Source organism: Aplysia californica, unplaced genomic scaffold (assembly GCF_000002075.1).
Source record: "Aplysia californica isolate F4 #8 unplaced genomic scaffold, AplCal3.0 scaffold00922, whole genome shotgun sequence".
NCBI lineage: Eukaryota > Metazoa > Mollusca > Gastropoda > Aplysiida > Aplysiidae > Aplysia > Aplysia californica.
Window position 1 is genome coordinate 80720 of NW_004798192.1, and position 19898 is coordinate 100617.

Consider the following 19898-nt stretch of genomic DNA (forward strand, 5'->3'; position numbering starts at 1 on the left):
TGTGTGTGTGTGTGTGTGTGTGTGTTAAATATACATAATGTTTTTGAGCCCCCATTGACACAAATTTAGATAATTTAGGAGGTGGGCTTCTTACCATGCTAGTCAGGACCAGCTTAGAAGAGAGACTGAGGTACTTGATTTAAATTCTCTGTGAACAACAGCAAAGTGCCTTACAACAACACCAAGGGTGCCGGTGTACACCTGTGTGAGCCATTGTATGCTGTACGTGCTTACCTTGTCCAACAGTCTGGCTGTTGTTCTGGGAGGGGAACACTCCACACCGTGCTTCACTGCCAGCTCATCAAGGAACTTGCGGGCACCTGAGGATGGGAACCAACAAACATGACACCTCACAACCAAACAGCAATAATAATAAAAACAATATAATAATTATAACAATGCAGATAATTTCTATAGTGCCAATCTCTTACAATACAGCTCTAGGCGTTTGCATCGGCTTCATTTATATATATACAAAACATACAAATCAAACAAACATGCGTGCATATATATGTGTCACGACGTGGTGGAATCAGGCGCTCGTCAATTGTTGGGCATATGGAGTTATTGGTATTATCTTAAAACCTGTTCATTTGCCTTACTTGCTTTAGATGAAAAAAATATCCAGTTATTTTGGATACAAGTCACGATATTGGCGATTGAAGGAGGTGGGGGTCACCTGGTTTTAGAGGTAAAATTAGCGAGAAAATGGCTGCCAAAGTGTAGTTATTTCCTAAGCTTGAGAGTCCGTGGAAACCTAAAATTTAATCTTTTATGCCTTTAATTAATGTTTTTCAGTAAAACCCGCACAGAAATGTGTTCTTTAACCCTATCCATACATCGTGTTTTACTATCGTATCCATACGCAGTGGGGAACTCTGTGCCACCACTTCCAAAGAGGAAATTTACTCGTTAATCCGATCCGTACGCCGGGGGTACAAAATATGACCCCAGGGCGTACAGATAGGTAAAATGGGCATTAAGCCAAAAATAAAAAATTTATAAAAATTTCCAAACCTACTGAAAAAAGCCAGTTTCTTCATTTCCATTATTTTGACGAGCGCCTGATTTTACCACGCTGCCTCACATATGCTCTTTAGATCAACACTAACAAATAAAAGGACATTCTTACTATTACAGCAGTATCGGTGACAATATGCACATCGTATTATGAACATAGGAGCATTATGAATACCGCGCAGTATTACAAGTTTCCTTGAATATGAACACATATCTAATGTTAATCTTAACACGCATAGCAATTCCTTCATCTCAACATAACAGAGTATCTGCTGTCAGCACTTTGCAAACAAACTTTGTGTACACAACATTACGATATTTGAAGCAAACATGAAAGCAACCATTTCTGAGAACTAATTAACTTTTCTTTAAAGCCATATTGATGAAAAATCTCAACTTTCAACAAGCTTTTAGATCGACACGTGTGGTGTGCAGCAACCTGCGCAACATTATGCTTCTGTACAGAAACACAATCACACACACAGTCACACACAATCACAGAGACACACAATCAGTCACACACAATCACACAGACACAGATGCAGTCACACAGACACACGCAACCACACAGTAAAAGACACACACAATCACACAGACATACAGTAAAAGACACACACAATCACACAGACACACGCAAACACACAGACAGACGCAGTCACACACAACCACACAGACACAGTCACAGACGCACGGTCACACAGACAGTCACAGACGCAGTCACACACAATCAAAAACAGTTGCAGACACACACAGTGACACAGACACACACAGTGACACAAACCACACATTCACACAGAATAGAGTGACACAAACACACACGGTGACACAAACCACACAGAATACAGTGACACAGACACACAAACACAGACACACAAACACAGTCACACAGACACACAAACACAGTCACACAGACACACAAACACAGTCACACAATCATAGTCACAGGGACACCATCACAAAGACACACAGTCACAGACGCACAGTCACACACAATCACACAGACACACAGTCACACAATCCCAATGACACGGATGCACAATCACAAAGACACACTCACTCTCAGTGTGCAGCTCTGTGGCGGCGGGAAACTTCACGCCCATCTCCTTCTCCAGCGTGGCAATCATGGGGATCCTCTTGAAGGGTGGGGTGAAGTCCACCTCAAAAGCTTCACCCTCCGGCCCCTCCGGGTGATACGTGATTTTGTAACCTCCAGTCAACTGCTTCACCATGCCTACCGGAAAGCACACACACAAAAAATGGGGTATTTCACTCTGGCAACATTAAAAAAAGGTGGGGCAAAAAAGTAACACGCGACCCCCCCTCCTCCCCCTAATGGTTAAGTATGAGTTTTTACTGCACTTGTAACAGAATGATTAGGCAACATAAATGGCAAAGATTAGGTGTTACTTAAGAGAGTAACATAAAAAGAAAAAAAAAGAAGCGATAAGGATGATAGCTGTTTGGGTAAACCACATCAGAGCACCTGGCCCACATAAAAATGAACGAGATCGTAAATCTATTTAAGAGTTTGAATTTGAGTAAAGAGAAGCAAATTGACACAATAACGGTCATATCGTGCAGAAAAGAAGCAAGACAGATAGAGAGTAACATATCGTCGGTCGCTTGATAAAACCGTGAATTTCACTAATTTTCGAAAATCGTTTTTTTTGCATATTTTGATAGTGCTCCATGAGATGCATGTCCCTGTAAAACAATTTTTCAATTATCTCAACTCAAACGTGTAATCTGACGTAATAAGAAAATCGTGAATAAACACCGTGCCCCAAAAGTCGCCTGATGACATCGTGAATCCCACACCTGTGTGGAATTCCCGATCTCATCAGGCGGTTTATGACTCGCGGGCTGACCGTTGGCGCCGTGAACGCCTCTTCAGACCATTGAAATATGGGCGACTGCGCTGTGCAAACATAATGGTCGGTCAGTATTCACGGTTTCCAGGCCAGAGATTATAATTTATGATGTCGACTGCATGCATTTTGCGGGAAAACCTCTGTCACATAATTAAAATGTGTATTTCCTGGATGCAGGACAAGTATTGTTTCACAACGACTGTCAAATTCGAATTAATAATGTGTGTGCCCTTCTAGTAGTGGTTATACAATTTTGATTGCTTGCAAAAAAAAATAATAATTAATTAATAAAACAATTTTTTAATGACGTAGTCAAGTATAAATTACAAGTATATTTCCGTGTTGTATCACAACCGAAACTTGTTTGACCTTGAAAGCTCTTTGATTTGACATCAGAGTTCCCTAACAAGAAAAGGAATTTTGATAAGGCGACTTCCTAATTCCAGAGACAAGAAAAACTTAACAAACAGTTCCCCACCACTGTGTCATTCTACTTATAAACGGTAAAAAGTAATTTTCAGGATCTGTGAGACAAAAAGAGTAAGATAATGAAAGATGATCATTCAGTCATTCAGGGGGTATAGAATTTTAACATAAATAAAGTTCTCAACCCATCCACCACTCCCTCCCCAAAGGAAATACACTTACATACAATATTGGCGAAAGAAGGATAGAAAGAGAGAAAGTGCACAAATGAAGGAGTATGATTTCATAAATTACATACAATATCCCATTCATGTAAGAGTGAGAGATGTTGATAGTGGTAAAATAATTAATAGCTTTCTGTCTCACTCAGTCTGTAATTTCATTCTCAGTTTTAAATTGGTCTTTTAAAATCTTTCTTATAACAGTGTTCGGTGCTTTCATATATTTTTAAACATACCAGGGCCTCAAATAAGAGAAAACACACTGCCTAATAACCGTGAATACAACACCGCGTTCCCAAAAGCCTACTGATGAAATCGTGAATTCCGTGGAATTCACGACTGCATCAGGCAAGATTCTAATATGAAAATCGTGAATCTCACACTTTTTTCGAAAAAATGACTATCTACGGTAAAAAATATACTACAGTATTATTTCTAAAAGGTAATTGATTAGATTAATCCATTTAGTTTGGACGCCAAAAGACGGAAAAAATCAGTTTTTTCCCTCTCTTGTAAAATTTGCTTCGTGTGGAATTCACGATTTCATCAGGAGACCGACGATATGCAAGACAAAGACACACAACAAAAAGAAGTGTTAACCGTTACAGGGTGCCGGGATGAGAAAAAAAAAACTGTCGCTCTGTGTTTGAAAGTTTACCTACCTGAGAGCAGAGTCTCTGCCATGTGCATCAAGTCCTGGTAGTCAGCGTACGCCATGTAGAACTCCAGCGTGGTGAACTCAGGGTTATGGGTCAGGTCGATGCCTTCGTTACGGAACTGCTTCCCAATCTCATAAACGCGATCCAAACCTCCAACAATCAACATCTGTCCGATAAAACAAAGTTAAAATAAAGCTACACTCGCTATTTGTGAGATGTACGGTATAATCTAGCAATGCCAATGAAAATTTAAATTTTAGCTTTATCATTTTTTTAATTCGTTACCTAAGAAAGAGTTTTCAATTCTAAGAATTATGCTTTTTGAATTTTAAGAATTGGTTCATAAATTAAAAAGTTATGGGGGTTTAAAAGTCTGCAAAATATGGATGACCCACATATAGGAAAACAGTCCTAAAAGTGGACCATGCAATAGCAGATTCTGTAAGATAATTGACGACATCTCAGTAATTAATTGGAGTGTTAGAGAGAAACTTGGCTACCCAATGTGTTTTTGGGTGGAGAAATCATTTCTGCAGTCAGATTTACTAACCACTTCGTAGTTATTTTGTTATAATTAAAATTTTGGAGTACATATTTCGATTTTGCAGAAAAGGGGTGTCAAGATGAGAGCCTTTTATTTATAGCATTGTATCACAACATGGGAATCTTTAAGAATATGTTGGCAGGGTGATTTAATAAGGGCAAAGCTTTCTTTGATGACTTAAGACCATGCCAACCATAAAATATAATTCAATTCAATCTAGCATGCCGTTCAATTAAAACCCCTTTTTTTCCATTGAGACGCGAACACCACGAGCGAGACGAGCTCGCCTCGGAATACCCCTATTGTGATGTTACAGGGGAACAGAGAGAAAGACAACTGGAGGCGCCCGCCCGCCATTGCCCTATTTCAAGTGACCAATGAACAGGCTCGGAATAGTCATGCGGGGATTTGTAGGTCACACACATTTGCATGGGGAGTGAAGTGAGGGGAAAATGGCCGGTCTCTCTCTCTCTCTCTGTGTGAGTGTGCGTGTGCATGTGTGTGTGTGGTCATGCATTTATGATAAATTCTGCACATGTGTGTGTGTGTGTGTGTGTGTGTGTGTGTGGTCATGCATTTATGATAAATTCTGCACAACTACTTGACACAGAATGTTCAAATGAGAACTCACTATAGAGGAAAGATGGATCTCTTACCATCTCTGTATCGAATATCGATCGGAACTCCTTATAGTTTTCGGTGTACCCGATACGAAAGTGTTTTCGACACCAAAAGTACAGGTTTATGTTAATTTATGAGTACGAACTTCGACTTCCACATATCATTAGTTTGCCGTATTTTCTAAGTGGTTGCTAAGTTTCATTCACATTAGCCCAGAAATAGAGCAAAACGAGCTCGAGGAAGTTAGACACTGTTGTTCCGACCCCGTCCAAAAATTCACCCCCAAACGGGGACCAAATTTTCGCCGCGCTCGACATTGCTATATAATCGCACCAACAAGAAGAGCAATTTTTTCAACTACACTTGCTACTAGTGAGATGTACCGCATATACGCGCCTGTAATAACGAGCAATTTTTCCACACAAAAAACCCCCAACAAAGTTCAAAGTATATCCCCTGTTTGATATGTGCAACATACAGCCAGGATTGGCCCCCAGGGAAAGAAAAATAATGCCAAATAGGATTTTTTCAGATGAAATCAATCTCAACACAACATTTCCTGAAGGTAAGACATTGTATTTGATGCCCGAATGTATTTCAAACATGTTCAGCCGTCAGCCACCTCTAGCATGTCATAAATTGACCTACACCCCCCCCCCCCCCCCCCCCAGGTCAAAAGCCAATGTTGGAGTCAAAGCATACACCCCCCTCCCCCTTCCATGTTAAGTTAAACTCAGGGTCGCGTTAGTGGCGTGTATAAAGAGAGAGTATTTTGCATCAACAAAATTCAGTTCCCCCTGCTCATAATCAATCTAAGCATATTTCGTCCAGATAGAAATGTAGCACAACTGCCAGCCAGAGTGACATCAAGGAGTAGAACCCCTTCTCCCCCCTTCCCCAAACAGTTGTAACACATAAAAGACCTTTTGCCATCTCCCTGGCAAGCCTGTAAAATGTTCTAAGGACCAGAGAAAAAAAAAACAACCTTTCATTTTTCTTTTTAAAAGTTTACCTACATTATGTATTTTTCTTTACTTTATTTAAAAACATGATTCAGAAATTGAATTTCAACAAAATATTTCTTGAGCACATGTAACCAATACCACAAATTAAGATTACTGCAATAAATGCAGCCCGGTCCAATGTCTTGCTGCACAGTGATTTTTAAAAAAATAAAAAAATTTCACAAACATCACTATCAGCAGTACACAAAGACAAACATGATGTCCGACCTTGAGGTAAAGTTCCGGCGCCACACGCATGTAGAGGTCCTGGTTGAGGTCATTGTGGTGTGTGACGAACGGTTTGGCTGTCGCTCCGCCAGGGATCATGCTCATCATCGGCGTCTCCACCTGAACCAAACATAAGGGTCGTTTAGGTTTAAAATCTAGGCGCGGTCCACTAAAACTCATGAATCAAATTTTTTAGCATCCTTTACAGAAGAAAATGCAGCAAAATGAAGTTTGTAAAAAGTCTTCAACTCTCAGAGTGAACCAAAAAGATATGACAACAGGGCTCCACACAGGGGGTACTAGTACTATTGTTCACTCTTAGACACACAAACGCACACTCACACACTTACTTTACTTTTCTAATCCAGCGGCCATGTGAGTTCTAGCCCTTCAGCCTGTTGATATGGCAAAGAATACTCACACACACAGATATGTCACACTCACACACATATATACACATTCACATACACACATCACTGTCCTACCTCCAAGAATCCCAAATCATCAAAGAAGCGGCGCACGTAGTTGATGATCCTGGCTCGGGTGATGAAGATGTCTCTGACGGGCTCGTTGATCAGCAGGTCCAGGTAGCGTTGTCGGTATCTCGTCTCCTGCAGGTACATAGTTTTGCTTTAGTTTTGGCGACAGTACTAAGAGTCACATTTTTGGTTTAAATGTAGGTGATTTGTACCTCCCCCTCCCTCACAATTTATACTATTGAGGAGGTGCGCTTCCGACCCTGCCTATTAGAGCCAACCTGGGCTGAGAGGGAAACAGCATCCCAGCAGAACAACCGAGATAAAAGTTTCTTCCCACTCAGGATTTGAACTCTGGTCTCTTGAGTGTGACAGCTGAGCATTTTACCACTGCACTACAGATGTCAATTTTAGTTAGAAACTTGTAACACAAACAAGTGTCAAAGATAAGAGGTGTTACTAGAGAGAACATACAAAGAGAAAAAGGAGAGATAAGGACGATATATTTGATAAGAAAGAAGGATCAACCCGTACCAAAACACTCGAAAATCATCCAGAAGTCTAAAGTCATAAATATATAAGTCATATGTAAAATAGTTTCTTGATAGGCCTACAATTATAAAATAGTACTGAAAAAGTAAATGAAAGTAACTTTAAAACACAAACTTCTTTTAAATGAAGATCACAATATTAAACACTTTGCCCACTCCACTTAAAAATTCAAACTATACATAATTTTTTCAAAACAAGTTAGCGACATAAACATCAGTCCTGCTACATACAGTTTCATCGGACTTTGAAAAGAAAAATAATTTTTGCATAATACAAACTTGACCTAGTTTCCCCCCTTCCCCTCTGAAAAAAAAAAAAAACCCTTCCAAGAAAAGAGGAGAATAGCCCTGGCCCTATCAGACCCCAAAAATGCCCACCTTATCCTTGAGTCCGTAGTACAAATGTGGCAACTGTCGCAGACACGGGGAGAGAAGTGTGATGGTGGTGGGCACAATACTCAGCTCTCCCGTCTTTGTCTTCCCTGAAACGAGCAGCGGGATGAAAGAATAATTATTTTTAAATTCCTGAACTTTTCCTACCCCAAGAAAACGTGCGAGCGGGGACTCCCATATTTGATCATATTGTTCATTTTATCATATATAAATGCTAGTTTTATATAAAATGCAAGATGACATACAAAAAGAGATAAATCCAGACAATTTTTCCAAAAGCGGAAAATTTTGTTTTTTATTTTAGTAGAGGTTTTATGGTGCTCGCAACTGCATAAGGTCATTTGAGCGCCAGAAGTAAAGATTAGAGGTGTTACAAGAGAGTAACATAAAAAAGGAGGGGAGATAAGGACGATAGATGTTCGACAGGAAAGAAGAAGCATACCACACCAGAGCACCCGCCAACCACCCACTATTTGGAAAATTTGCAACTCTAGCTGTTGCAATACTGAAAAGAAGAAGAGGCAGACCACACAGAGCTCTCATCCACCTACCCCATCATAACAACAAAGCACCATCAACTAGACTAATGCAGACATTCCTTACTACCAATTAGCTTCCTCCCTAACTAAACATGTGATGACTTGAAGTAAGCCAAATTTTGTTAAATGTTACGTAAGGTTAATAAATATCTGACAGCACAGAACACAACTTCAAAACAGTTACTCTCTTTTGCAAGCACAACATCACATATAATATTTAGTAGCATAAACAAAGCATACCTGGCTTTCCACGAATTCCTATAACGTCACCCCTCTTCAGCTTTTCTATGGTTTTTTCAAAGGCTTCAACACTTTCATAATACCTGAAAAATGTAAAGTTTTTATTGAACACAGACACTTTCATAATACCCAAGCAATAAAAACAGTCTCTATTCCCTATATCGAATGTTAATTATAAAACAATGTAAAATCCACCACTTAGATTTTTTTAAAATTTTTTGGGTAGGTGTTTTACGGCGCTTGCAATTGCATAAGGTCAAACGATCGCGCGGGACACAAAACATTTTCAGTTGGTAAGAAATATTTAATTTTGTCTGAGTGGCGGCTGAAGTCTACTCTTATCGATTTTTAGACCACCAAGGGATCTTTAACGTGCGCAACTTGCACACAGGACTTTCGAGATTTTTCGCCCTTGCCCGAGAAGACTAGGTGTAGATCTTTCCTACCAGAAGATCAGGGCTGAAAGACAGCAGTAAGAAGGAGCCAAGGAGTGGCAGTCAAAGAAAGGCTGCAGAAAGAGTCAGGAGCCCAGAGGAGGGAGCCAAGGAGGTGAGAGGGTGGAGGCAGAAAGTGGAGACGAAAGCAGACAACAGACAGCCAGAGAGCATAAAAGGGGGCGAAAGGAGACAATTTTTAGAGAAGAATAATTTTCCGTCGTTGCCCGGATTCGAACCCAGGACCTTTGAATAAGAGACGAACACTTTAACCTCTAGGCGACGAGAGCCCCCACCCCCACTCAGATTCATCGATTCTTGAAACAAAAAGAACGGCCTTCACAAAGGAATCTCACATCTTATAAAAATATTAAACAGTCAGCTGTTTGGAGTACTTTAGACAATACTTTGAAAACTTTTTATTGCAGATTATTAACCTTTCCGTTGCAAGGAGATGTGCATTCCTAGTCAGCACTGACTTTCAGCTAAGTTCATTAGCGTGTCTTATGTCTCAGTGCCAGTGGACTCACTGTCTAGTACTGGCCCACTCATGACATATTTGGACTCTGGGTGTTCAATAGTATCACCTTCCTCATTTCCTATATTCATAGCATTATACTCAAAACTTTAAAAACTTGCAAAAAGCTAAGTAAAAAAGTGAAATTTCCTGCCCTTTAAAAGTAATTTGGGCATTTTGATTTGGCGAGGGTACACGTTCCTCTACAAGCTTAGCAGTAAACTAACACTAGCAAATTTGGTACTGATATGTGAACTTTTTATTCCCAAGTACGAATCCACACTGTGCTTGTAGCTAAATTTCGGTGCAGAACAATTAGAGCCAGATGATTACTGGGACGTACATTGATTGTCATCTTAGCAAACAGGAACAGCAAATTTTGCCAACTTCCACGACTGATACAGCACAAAGCTAAACATTATGTAATGACCGGGTACGTCATAAACAGGTTTGCAAACTTTTTCAAAACCCAATCAGGGAAAGTCAACGGTAAAACATTAGATTAAGCAACAACAAAAACAACCACACCAAGCGGTACTGGTTTTGGTGTAAGTGTACATGATAAATTTCTCAAATTCCCGATTGCCAAATCTAAGATAGCCCCAGGAAATTTCTGACAGTTCGGAAGCATGTATAAGGCAACAAAAGTTTAACTCTATCTCCGAGGGGGGTAAACCCACTACGCCGGGGCCCTTTTTTGGTGCTAAATCTAAAAATGACAAAAACATCATTAAGTTGGTCATTAAATCGAAACTAGCAAACCTATTTTGATACTTCTTCATCTAACGAATGAAATTCCGGTAAAGAGACCTTTCTTAGGCAAAAGCAATTTGAAGTCGTCGTAAAGGAATGTGCTCGAGCCGCTGTCAGCAGCTCACTGGCACAGTGGCTGGGTGGTTCCGACCGCGAGCCGCTTGCCGGAGATAAAGAGTCAGTCTGTGATATTGTTTTGCAAGTGCTTGAAAAATATCTTGTAAAAGTTCAAATTCTAAATGTTGACCAAAAAAAAGCAAGGAATGATCAAAGTTTTTTTCATATTTTCTCCTTTGAATCATGTAAAGAATGCACCGATATAACATTACAACAAAACAACACATAACCAGGTTGTTAAGACACGTACTTTGCGTTTGCCATGACTTGAATTTTCACAGACTCTGCTCGAAGATCGTAGAAAATGAGTTTGGCTCCCGATATCCTCTTGGCATAGATTCGACCTGAAAACAAAACACATTACACAGGTTCTCAGAACATAAACAACAATGAATAAAACCCTGAACACCGGCAAGCAGCAAATGCTAGAATAAATCAATCAGGCGAGAGATCAGAAATTTATACGCAGTCAGAATTGTCTGAGACAGCCATCTATTGAGAAAGGAGAAAAGCGGCCGTCTTAGACAAGTAGATCATGTTTTCCACTTCCACAGTGTCTCAATAACGTAAAATAATGTCAGTCCTGCTTCTTCCCAGCACTATATGACCGTTATGTCAATGCGCTTCTCTTTACTCAAACTCTAAAACTCTAACCATCCAGCCTTTAGCACAACATTTATACACCCAACATGCATGCAAGCGCACGCATGCACGCACGCATGTAGACACACACACACACACCTGCAATTGTTAGTTCTTGCTCGAGAATGTTCCCAGCTTCAATGTTTTGGTATCTGTCGATGAATTCTGTCAGAGAAATCTCTACATTGAACTTGTGTGGGTACGGGTCCTCATTGGGAGATTCTTTCAGGGCGGCCACAGCCTTTGTCCGCATCTTGAAATATTCCTGGAGAAATAACAATTATTGTTTTTTAAATGTACATGATTTTATGCCTCCATTGTAACAATTTAGATCATTTAGGAAGCCAGCTTGGAATGAGAGGGATACAACGTTGGCAAGAAAACAAAGAAAAACAACCAGAAAACTGTCACAGCAAGAAAAGAAACAATTAAAAAACAATGCTACTAACAAAACATTCTCAACTGAATTTGAACATAATTAAAGTACTATACCAAGCTCAGAGGAATCTGAACTGCAGCATATATTAATTCCTACATTTTTCAATCTTTCCACTATTAATTATGTTGACAATTATTGTTCATTTATATTGAGGAAGTGACTGTGAACCTGTTTGTGAGTGTAAGCATACTATAGTATTATTATGTCTATGTGCACAGATGTCTGCGGAGGAGAGGATGTGAGAGAAAATGTGTGTATGAGTGAGTGCACACGCATGTGCATGTGTGAGTACATTGTGTGTGTGTGCCTGTGTGTATGGTGACCAAACTAATATGCCAGGATTTGGACAATAAAGATTTATCTTATAATAACTTTTCATGCAAAAAAATATGTTTTCAGTATCGTTTGAAAGCAAAGGAGTTTGACCAACAACCTTAATCAACAGATATATCACATGCATGTGATACTTGCACTACAAGAATCATCTTTATCTCTCCTCTTTGTTCTTTGTATTTTACTCTTTAGTAACACAACTAATCTTTAGCACTCAACTTATATTAACCTATTTGTGTTTTGTGTTGCAAGGGCAGTAAAATCTCTTTAATAAACCTAAAATAAAATCTAGGGGCAGCGCACACATGAGCAGAATCACTGGGACTTACAGTGGGGTCAATGTCCTCATCATCTTGCTTCGGTTTGGCCGCGGCTGTTTTATCTCCCCCTCCTTCAGCAGTCTGCGCTGACTGCTTCTCTGCCTTCTTTTGGGCTTGCTTCTCGGCTTTCAGCCGGCGCTTCAGCTCACTGCCGGAGAGTTTTAGTTTTAGTAAGTGTTTTATGGCACTTGCAACACAACAAGGTCATAAAAGTGCCGAAGATGATTAGACATGTCAAAAGAGAGTAACAAATACAAAAAAGGACGGGAGATAGTTTTTAAAAAGTTTTAGTAGAGGTTTTACGGCGCTCCCAATTGCATAAGGTCATATGAGCGCCAGCACAGTAGAGGTGTTACAAGAGAGTAACAAAAACAAAAAAGAAGAAGGGGAGATAAGAACGATAGATATTAGATAGGAAAGAAGGAACAAACCACACCAGAGCACCCACCAACCACCCACACTGCAGGATAAGGAAAGCTTTTATCAACGAATGGCAACCACAACAACACAGCTTTAACTTTAACCACACATTCACGATTCTGATGTTGTAAATCAAACAGACCTGCCACCCTATGAAATCTAAAAATCAGGATACAGGGTCCCCACCAAATCCTGGAAAATTTTTTCAAGACCCCAATTCAAGGGAAAAATCAGGCCTTTGCGCGTCAAGAATGATCCCCAAAAAAGCCAAACTATCAAAGATAAAAAGTCAAAATGTCTATAAATGAATGCAAATGTACATTTTGTAGTATAGTCTTCAAACAATAGATGACTATAATACTGGGTGACTGCCAAACCAGCTTCTCAATTTTCCAAGGGAGGGGCCTCATCCATTTTCCAGGAACATGTTACATAACAATGAAAGCGTGTGCTCCATTTATATCTAATATAATACATGTATATGTTTGTGAATACACACACACACATGTAGGTACATTATATCCAGTCAACAACATGTCAGTGTGGCACTGGGATCTTGAAAGACTTTGGTATTTCAGTCTGTTCTTACTTATTTATATTTTCCCATCATCATATTAGCCAACATAACAAACTATAGGCCCTATATAAAAAAATGAATCCTGTTTTGAGCCTGAAAAAAGACGTAGAACTAGAAAATCGACTGTCAATAACCAGTCTGGGTGTCCTGATTCATATAATAAACGTGAAGACGAAAACCATTGCTGCAACTCAAAGTAGAGTAATAACTAGAATGGCTCAAGTACACCTATTCAGTGTGAGAGGTGTAAGAACTGGGGGGGGAGATGCAGTGACACTGAAAATCTGCCAATCTTGAACAGAAAGCTAATAAAATATAGATATAAATTACAATCACCCCATCCAATTCCACACAAGGCCTGCACCAACGCACGCTTTGCAGAGAGCTCTAAAGTAGTAATCAAAATGCTAAAAACTTGCTTCCAAGTTCAGTTTTTGTCCTCTAGCGTTGCATTCAGCTCCCCTCCCCAATCCCCTTCCACGAGTGTATCTTATAAAGGAGTCCTATACTTCACAGCGCTCAGACCGCCGGTACTCACAGGTTCATTGACCGGTCACGAGGGCGAACCTGTCAAGACGCTTGTATAACTTCTTTTTTTTTTCCACAAGCGACAGCAGAGGACAATTTTTTATATTGATTTACTTTTAAGTTCCTGCAGAAAAAAGTTTAACGGGTGCTTCCCGCAACAGAGAAGAAGGCACATTAGGTTTTTTCGAAAAATCTGGCAAAACAGAAGAGGAAAAAAATCGGGATCCACGTGATCAAATCGGGAAAATCGGGATGCTTGAGATTTAGGGCGAAAAACCGGGAGGAGTGGCAGCTATGATCAAATCATCTTCAAACTTTTCCAATTTTCCACTGAGTGCAACTCTGTATGAAGTAAAAGCCTCCTGATGGCAATAAGAAACCAAATTTAAAAAGAAGAAGGCACAGAATTGCACCAAACTGTCACTCAGGGTTGGTGATTTTTAAATTTTTTTGGGGATAAAAATCAAAAAAATCGATTTTTTAAATTTAAATCAGATTTTGTTGATTTAAATCGGATTTTTAATTTTTTTTTTATTAAAAAAAAAATGACACAGTTTGGGATTTTTGGTGGCTAAAAGTATGTTCTTTTAGTGCAAAATGCATTGTCTTTATTTTAACTAATGATTAATTTAAGCAACTGCAATTTTAGAAAGCCTTAATCTGCTATATCAGTGAATTATGGCTACAGACAAAAAATGAAGAAAATGTCAGTCTAAAAGGAAGGGGGGGGGGGGGGGGGGGTAATTATGCATAGATAAACTTGCATTTTATTTTTATTACAGTGTGTGTGTGAGCACGCGCTTGTGTTTGTCTAAAAAGAAAAAGAAAATGCTAATTTCAATTATGAAAAAATGTAAATTGAATACTGTATTATTTTACTACTTACTGTGACAGGGGGGGAAAGCAGACTTTTAAGCAATTTTAGTCTACTAAACCTTATATCTGTTTTATAAAACCAAGGAAAGGAATTCTGAATGTTTAAAGATGTAAAAACAGAAAACATTTTTTTAAAGTGATTTAAATCACTGAGTTTTATTTTTAAAATCAAGTTGATTTAAATTTTTAAAAATCAACTGATTTAAATCGACCCGATTTAAATCAACCCAACCCTGGTTTTCAATTATGAAAAAAAAGTAAATTGAGAACTGTATTATTTTACAGTGACAGGGGGGAAAGCAAACTTTTAAGCATGAATATATTAGTCTACTAAACCTTATATCCGTTTAAAATAAAACCAAGGAAAGGAATTCTGAAAGTTTAAATATGTAAAAACTGAATATATTTTTTTGAAAAGTGATTTAAATCACTGATTTTTATTTTTAAAATCAAATTGATTAAAATTCTTTAAAAATCAACTGATTTAAATCAACCCAGCTCTGATTTCAATTAATTGAATTATGGAAAAAAAAGTAAATTGAATACTGTATTATTTTACAGTGAAAGGGGGGAAATCAGACTTTTAAGCATGATTATATTAGTCTACTGAGCCTTATATCTGTTTTATGAAACCAAGGAAAGGAATTCTGAATGTTGAAATGTGTAAAAACCGAATAAAAATAATTTTTTAAAAAAGTAATTTAAATCACTGATTTTTATTTAAAAAATCAAGTTGATTTAAATCCAAAAAATCAACTGATTTAAATCAACCTGATTTAAATCAACCCAACCCTGCTGTCACTTTGAGGAAAAAAAGCCTTTCTGTTGCAGAAATTTGTCACTGCTTGACTAATTTTATGTTGTTTTCAATAGCAGTGCATATAAAATTAATAAAAGGTTAGTAAATTTTCTCTCGGCTTTTTTTTTAACATATATTAAATTTATAAACAAAAGAAGTAAACAACTCAAATTTTACAATTTGACCCAAAACCAGCAAATTCAGCAAATCAAAGCACCCACCAACAACTTATTTCACTCCCACGTCACAGCATATATTTTCCAAGATGAAAAGTAAAAAAATTGGCTATCTATAAAGGTGCTCTGTACAGAAGAGAAAAAAGGCAATTTGGTATTTTTAAAAATAGTTTAAGTAGAAGTTTTACAGCGCTCACAACTGCATCAGGTCATAGGAGCACCAAGGGGTGGATGTCAACAGAGAAGTCCTTACAGGGAATCAGACTTACTCTGCTCACCTCTCTAAATTCAGCAGCACAAAGTCCGCTTCGACTATCAAGGCACCCCGAAAATAGCGGGTCACAAGAGTGTGACAAACATACAAAAGAAGTAGAGGAAAATGACGATAGTTAGGATTAGGAAAGAAAAAGCAGCAGTTCCCTGTCGTAGTTCAGGCACAGTTATGAGCATGACATTGTTAGATCAGCCCATTTAGAATTCTACTGTGTACTAGAACGAGAAATGTCCCCCCTTTGGGAATGGCCTAAAGACACTTCAGTCATTGGCACCGCCCCACGCAGCAATTAGCAATTTAATTTTTCTTTCCAGATATAATGTAATTGAATAATCCTTCTGTCATTCGTTCATTCAACTTAAAGCAAACTAATAACAGACTACACTGTTCTTTCAATAGAGGCAATAGTTTCAACTTCACACTGAAAAAAAATCAACGCACATCAACGCAGAAAAGAAGTCCCGAAACAATTGTAAAAAAGAGAGACACAACACATGATACAGAGAGACAAAAGTAGAGCCAAAATGTGCAAAATTTTGAAAATTAGAGGCAGCATATATCCACAAAGTCATGAAAAACAAAAACAATTACCGGGACTTTGCATAAGTGAGGCTTGTAGTGTGCAGTTGTGCTGATTGCAGAATAAGATTTTGGGACAGTCTATAATGCTGCAAGGGCTGAACACTCAATGGAACAACACTAGTCAAGGCAGAACATCTACACTTCATAAGACGCCAGAGAAATTTGGAAGCCATAGCTGGTTTCTTTTCAGCAGCCCACCAGCTCTCCTTCCTGTCTTTTCCTTTCAGAGATGGAGAAAATCAAGAGGCTCTCACATCAACCTTCAAATCTGTTTTGAGGATGGCCTACACGGATCCTGCCAAAACAAAGAAGAAAAGGGACGTCAGCCGCTGTGATCTCAATCTCTCAAAAGAATACTACAGTTACTAGATAGTTCGTGATAAAGTTCCCTAGATAGATCCTAATAGAGTATGAAGGTCACTCCTCAGAACAAAGTATTCAATTCTTTTGTTTCAATCTTTAAAAAGAAAAAGACAATCAGTGGAAGGAGAGTCTGGGAAAAAAAACTGCCGGAAGTTCAGACCCAAGTAATTTATATATAATTTTAAGCCAGAAATATGTGTATAGCCTGAAAGAATTTTAGTCATAAACTCAGTCAGAGGGTGATGATAAAAGTATCCTCACAACTTACTTTTTGCTGGGACCATCGTCAATGGCACACACAGGATCCACAAAACCATCAGGATCAGACATTATTGAAATTTTTTTTCCAAAACTATCCACTATAAATGTTCAACCACAATGAGCAAAAAGAGACTGCGGAACAGTAATCATCTGGAGGACAAGGCAACAAAGTAAATGCTTATTTATATACTTGAAAAATAGCATGATGCAATCACAAGATGGAATGAAAACAAGGAAAAAACCAAGCTGCAACAGCTCCAAAATGGCACTGTTTTTGGGCAGCACAAGAATGGTTTTGAACCAGGACATAAACTCTGTTGCACAATCATGAACTTGATTTCATCGTTTCATTAATTTTAAAATTAAAAGCTGTCTGACAAGGAAGTCTACTCTATGGTATCAAATAAAAGACGTGGACAGGTGGATCAAAATTAATAAACAGGGTGTGTGTGAGTGAGCATGTTGTGCGTGTGTGTGTCACATTCAACCTCATACCCCTGTACTAGTAGGAATAAATCTGTTTTATTTCTCCTTCAGTGAATAAAAGAAAAAGATCAAGAAATTTTTGTGATTTTAGTTAGTTACTGCGACAGCTTTTTCCAGGAACAAACCAGTTTCAGTAAAAAAAAAATACAAACCAATGTACAAAAGTTTTTTTAAATCCATGAGGAATTTGCCATTTAAAAAAAAAAAAAAAGTTGCAGTTGCATTCAGATATCTAGATCTAGATCTAGATCTAGTCTAGATTATAAATAAATATATCTAGATTAGATTAGATAGAACGAAGAAGACACTTCCTTTTTTCCGGACCCGAGTCCGAATAACATTTTTTCATATTCGGACTCAAGTCCGAATAAGAATTTTTTTTATTCGGACTCGAGTCCGAATATGAAAAAATGTTATTCGGACTCGAACGACGGCCTAGTGAAAAGGCCGGCGAGTCTTGTGGCTATTCTCACCCGGTGCGCGTTCACCCTAAACCACAGAATTCTACACTGTGATAACAGAAAAATTGTAGAATTCTGTGCCGTGAACAATTACAAACGTTCCATATTAAAACTGTACTGTAGCCTACCTACTAAAAGCGTACAATTTTGTCTGTAGGCAGTGGAGAGAGAGAGAGAGAGAAAGAGAGAGAGAGAGAGAAAGAGAGAGAGGAGTAGCGCGAGAATTTCCGGGCAAAACAAAATGGCGACCCGCATAGTTCGGCTCGATTTGAAAAGTTAAATAGCCGTAGCATCTTTGTTTGTAAACAACCAAATTAATTAACTTTTTTTGTGTTTTAACATCATTTTTTAAACTTTGTTTTGGTCAATTTGATCGTCCACACCGATAGACAGTATTCAGAAAGAGACAGAGAGAGAGAGAGAAGAGGGGAGGAGTTGATCTTGCGAGAACTTCCGGCGGGTGAGAATAGCCACTTTCTAGATCTAGATCTAGATCTAGTGAAAAAGTGAGTGCCTCGCTTCTTCCTCCTCTGCCTGTGTGAACTGTGTGTCATATTGTGACACGCACTGCTGCTAGGCTAGAATCCTCTGTCTCGTTGTCCGATGAGGACGGAACTAAAAAATAAAAACTTTTGAAAACGAAATGGAGGCTCTAACGGATATATTCTCAACACAACCAGGTATCGTCAGACCTATAATACGCAAATTTGCCGGCTTAACTGTTTCACCATCATGCTTACTTTTTACTCAGTGTCTCAGACTCCGCCATCTTTACACACGTGCGCCAAAAACAGTGACGTCATTTTGAACTTTACCCTTTGACCTCAGTGCCCAGATTGGGACGTTGAATTTATTTTCATAAGGCCCAAGGAGTTTACAGTAGGCCACAGAATTCTACACTTGTAGAATTCTGTGCAGTAGGCCTACGCTGTAGCTACAGCGAGCATTCAACGTTTGAAAAACGATTTATCTCAACCACCCCACTCCGCACACACACACAGAAAAACATACCTTATAAGTTAAGTATAGAAATCAATACTCTTCATTTATCTAACCCACTTTTAAAGACAAAAGAGGGAGTAGGCCTGGGCAATTCGTCCTCCTTCAACTAGGCTAGAGAGGCCTACATCGCAAAATCAGGAACGACTTTGTCGCTTTTTTCGGAATTACTTCCGGTGTCGGCATTGTACTATTGTACGCTGAGGTGCCATGTGTGTGTTGATGTTTTGACTGTTCCATCCTTGTCCTTATAGGCCTAACCAGAATCAACAACAAAGCGCTTTTTTAAATTTGTTCGTTTGGTCAGGTTGACTTGCAACTGATTCTTTGGGATCGAACAAGATGTCTCTTCTCCTTATGTACTACATGGGTGATGAAGGGGAGCGTGTGTATACTCTGAAGGTAAATACATAATTTTCTGAAGTGGCTATCATCCTCACCAATAAAAATAAAACACAATATCAATAAAACCCTACCCCTAGCCCTCAATTCTGCTCTGGGCTGGATTGTACTTTACCGGACCACCCGTCTCGACCCGTGATTACTACGCACGCTAGCCTAACTACGCACTCATAGTACTCTGCGTGCGGACAAAAGGTAGTTCCGCGGGCAACTTCGCGCACGCACAGCGAAGTCAGCGGCGACTGGCGAGGCGAGGTGAGCGAGAGGTGGTGGTGGTTGAGAGTGGGCAGGGGATTTAACTTTGGTGGACCACCGTGTATCATACCAACAGTGGGGTGGGGGGGTT

General features: G+C 39.0%; 1 protein-coding gene across 1 annotated transcript in view; it reads right to left on the minus strand.

Annotated features, from left to right (window-relative positions):
* The window catches only part of LOC101858900 (lysine--tRNA ligase), a gene marked incomplete at its 5' end in the record, with an annotated part of 26142 nt that extends 8788 nt beyond the window's left edge, over positions 1 to 17354 (minus strand). Inside the window, 11 exon segments of the mRNA XM_005110638.2 lie at positions 235 to 320; positions 2078 to 2251; positions 4201 to 4363; positions 6595 to 6714; positions 7080 to 7205; positions 8000 to 8103; positions 8794 to 8876; positions 10865 to 10958; positions 11356 to 11521; positions 12358 to 12496; positions 17212 to 17354. Of these exon segments, the coding sequence (XP_005110695.1) occupies positions 235 to 320; positions 2078 to 2251; positions 4201 to 4363; positions 6595 to 6714; positions 7080 to 7205; positions 8000 to 8103; positions 8794 to 8876; positions 10865 to 10958; positions 11356 to 11521; positions 12358 to 12496; positions 17212 to 17273 (1317 nt within the window).
* Between the last annotated feature and the right edge of the window lie 2544 nt (positions 17355 to 19898).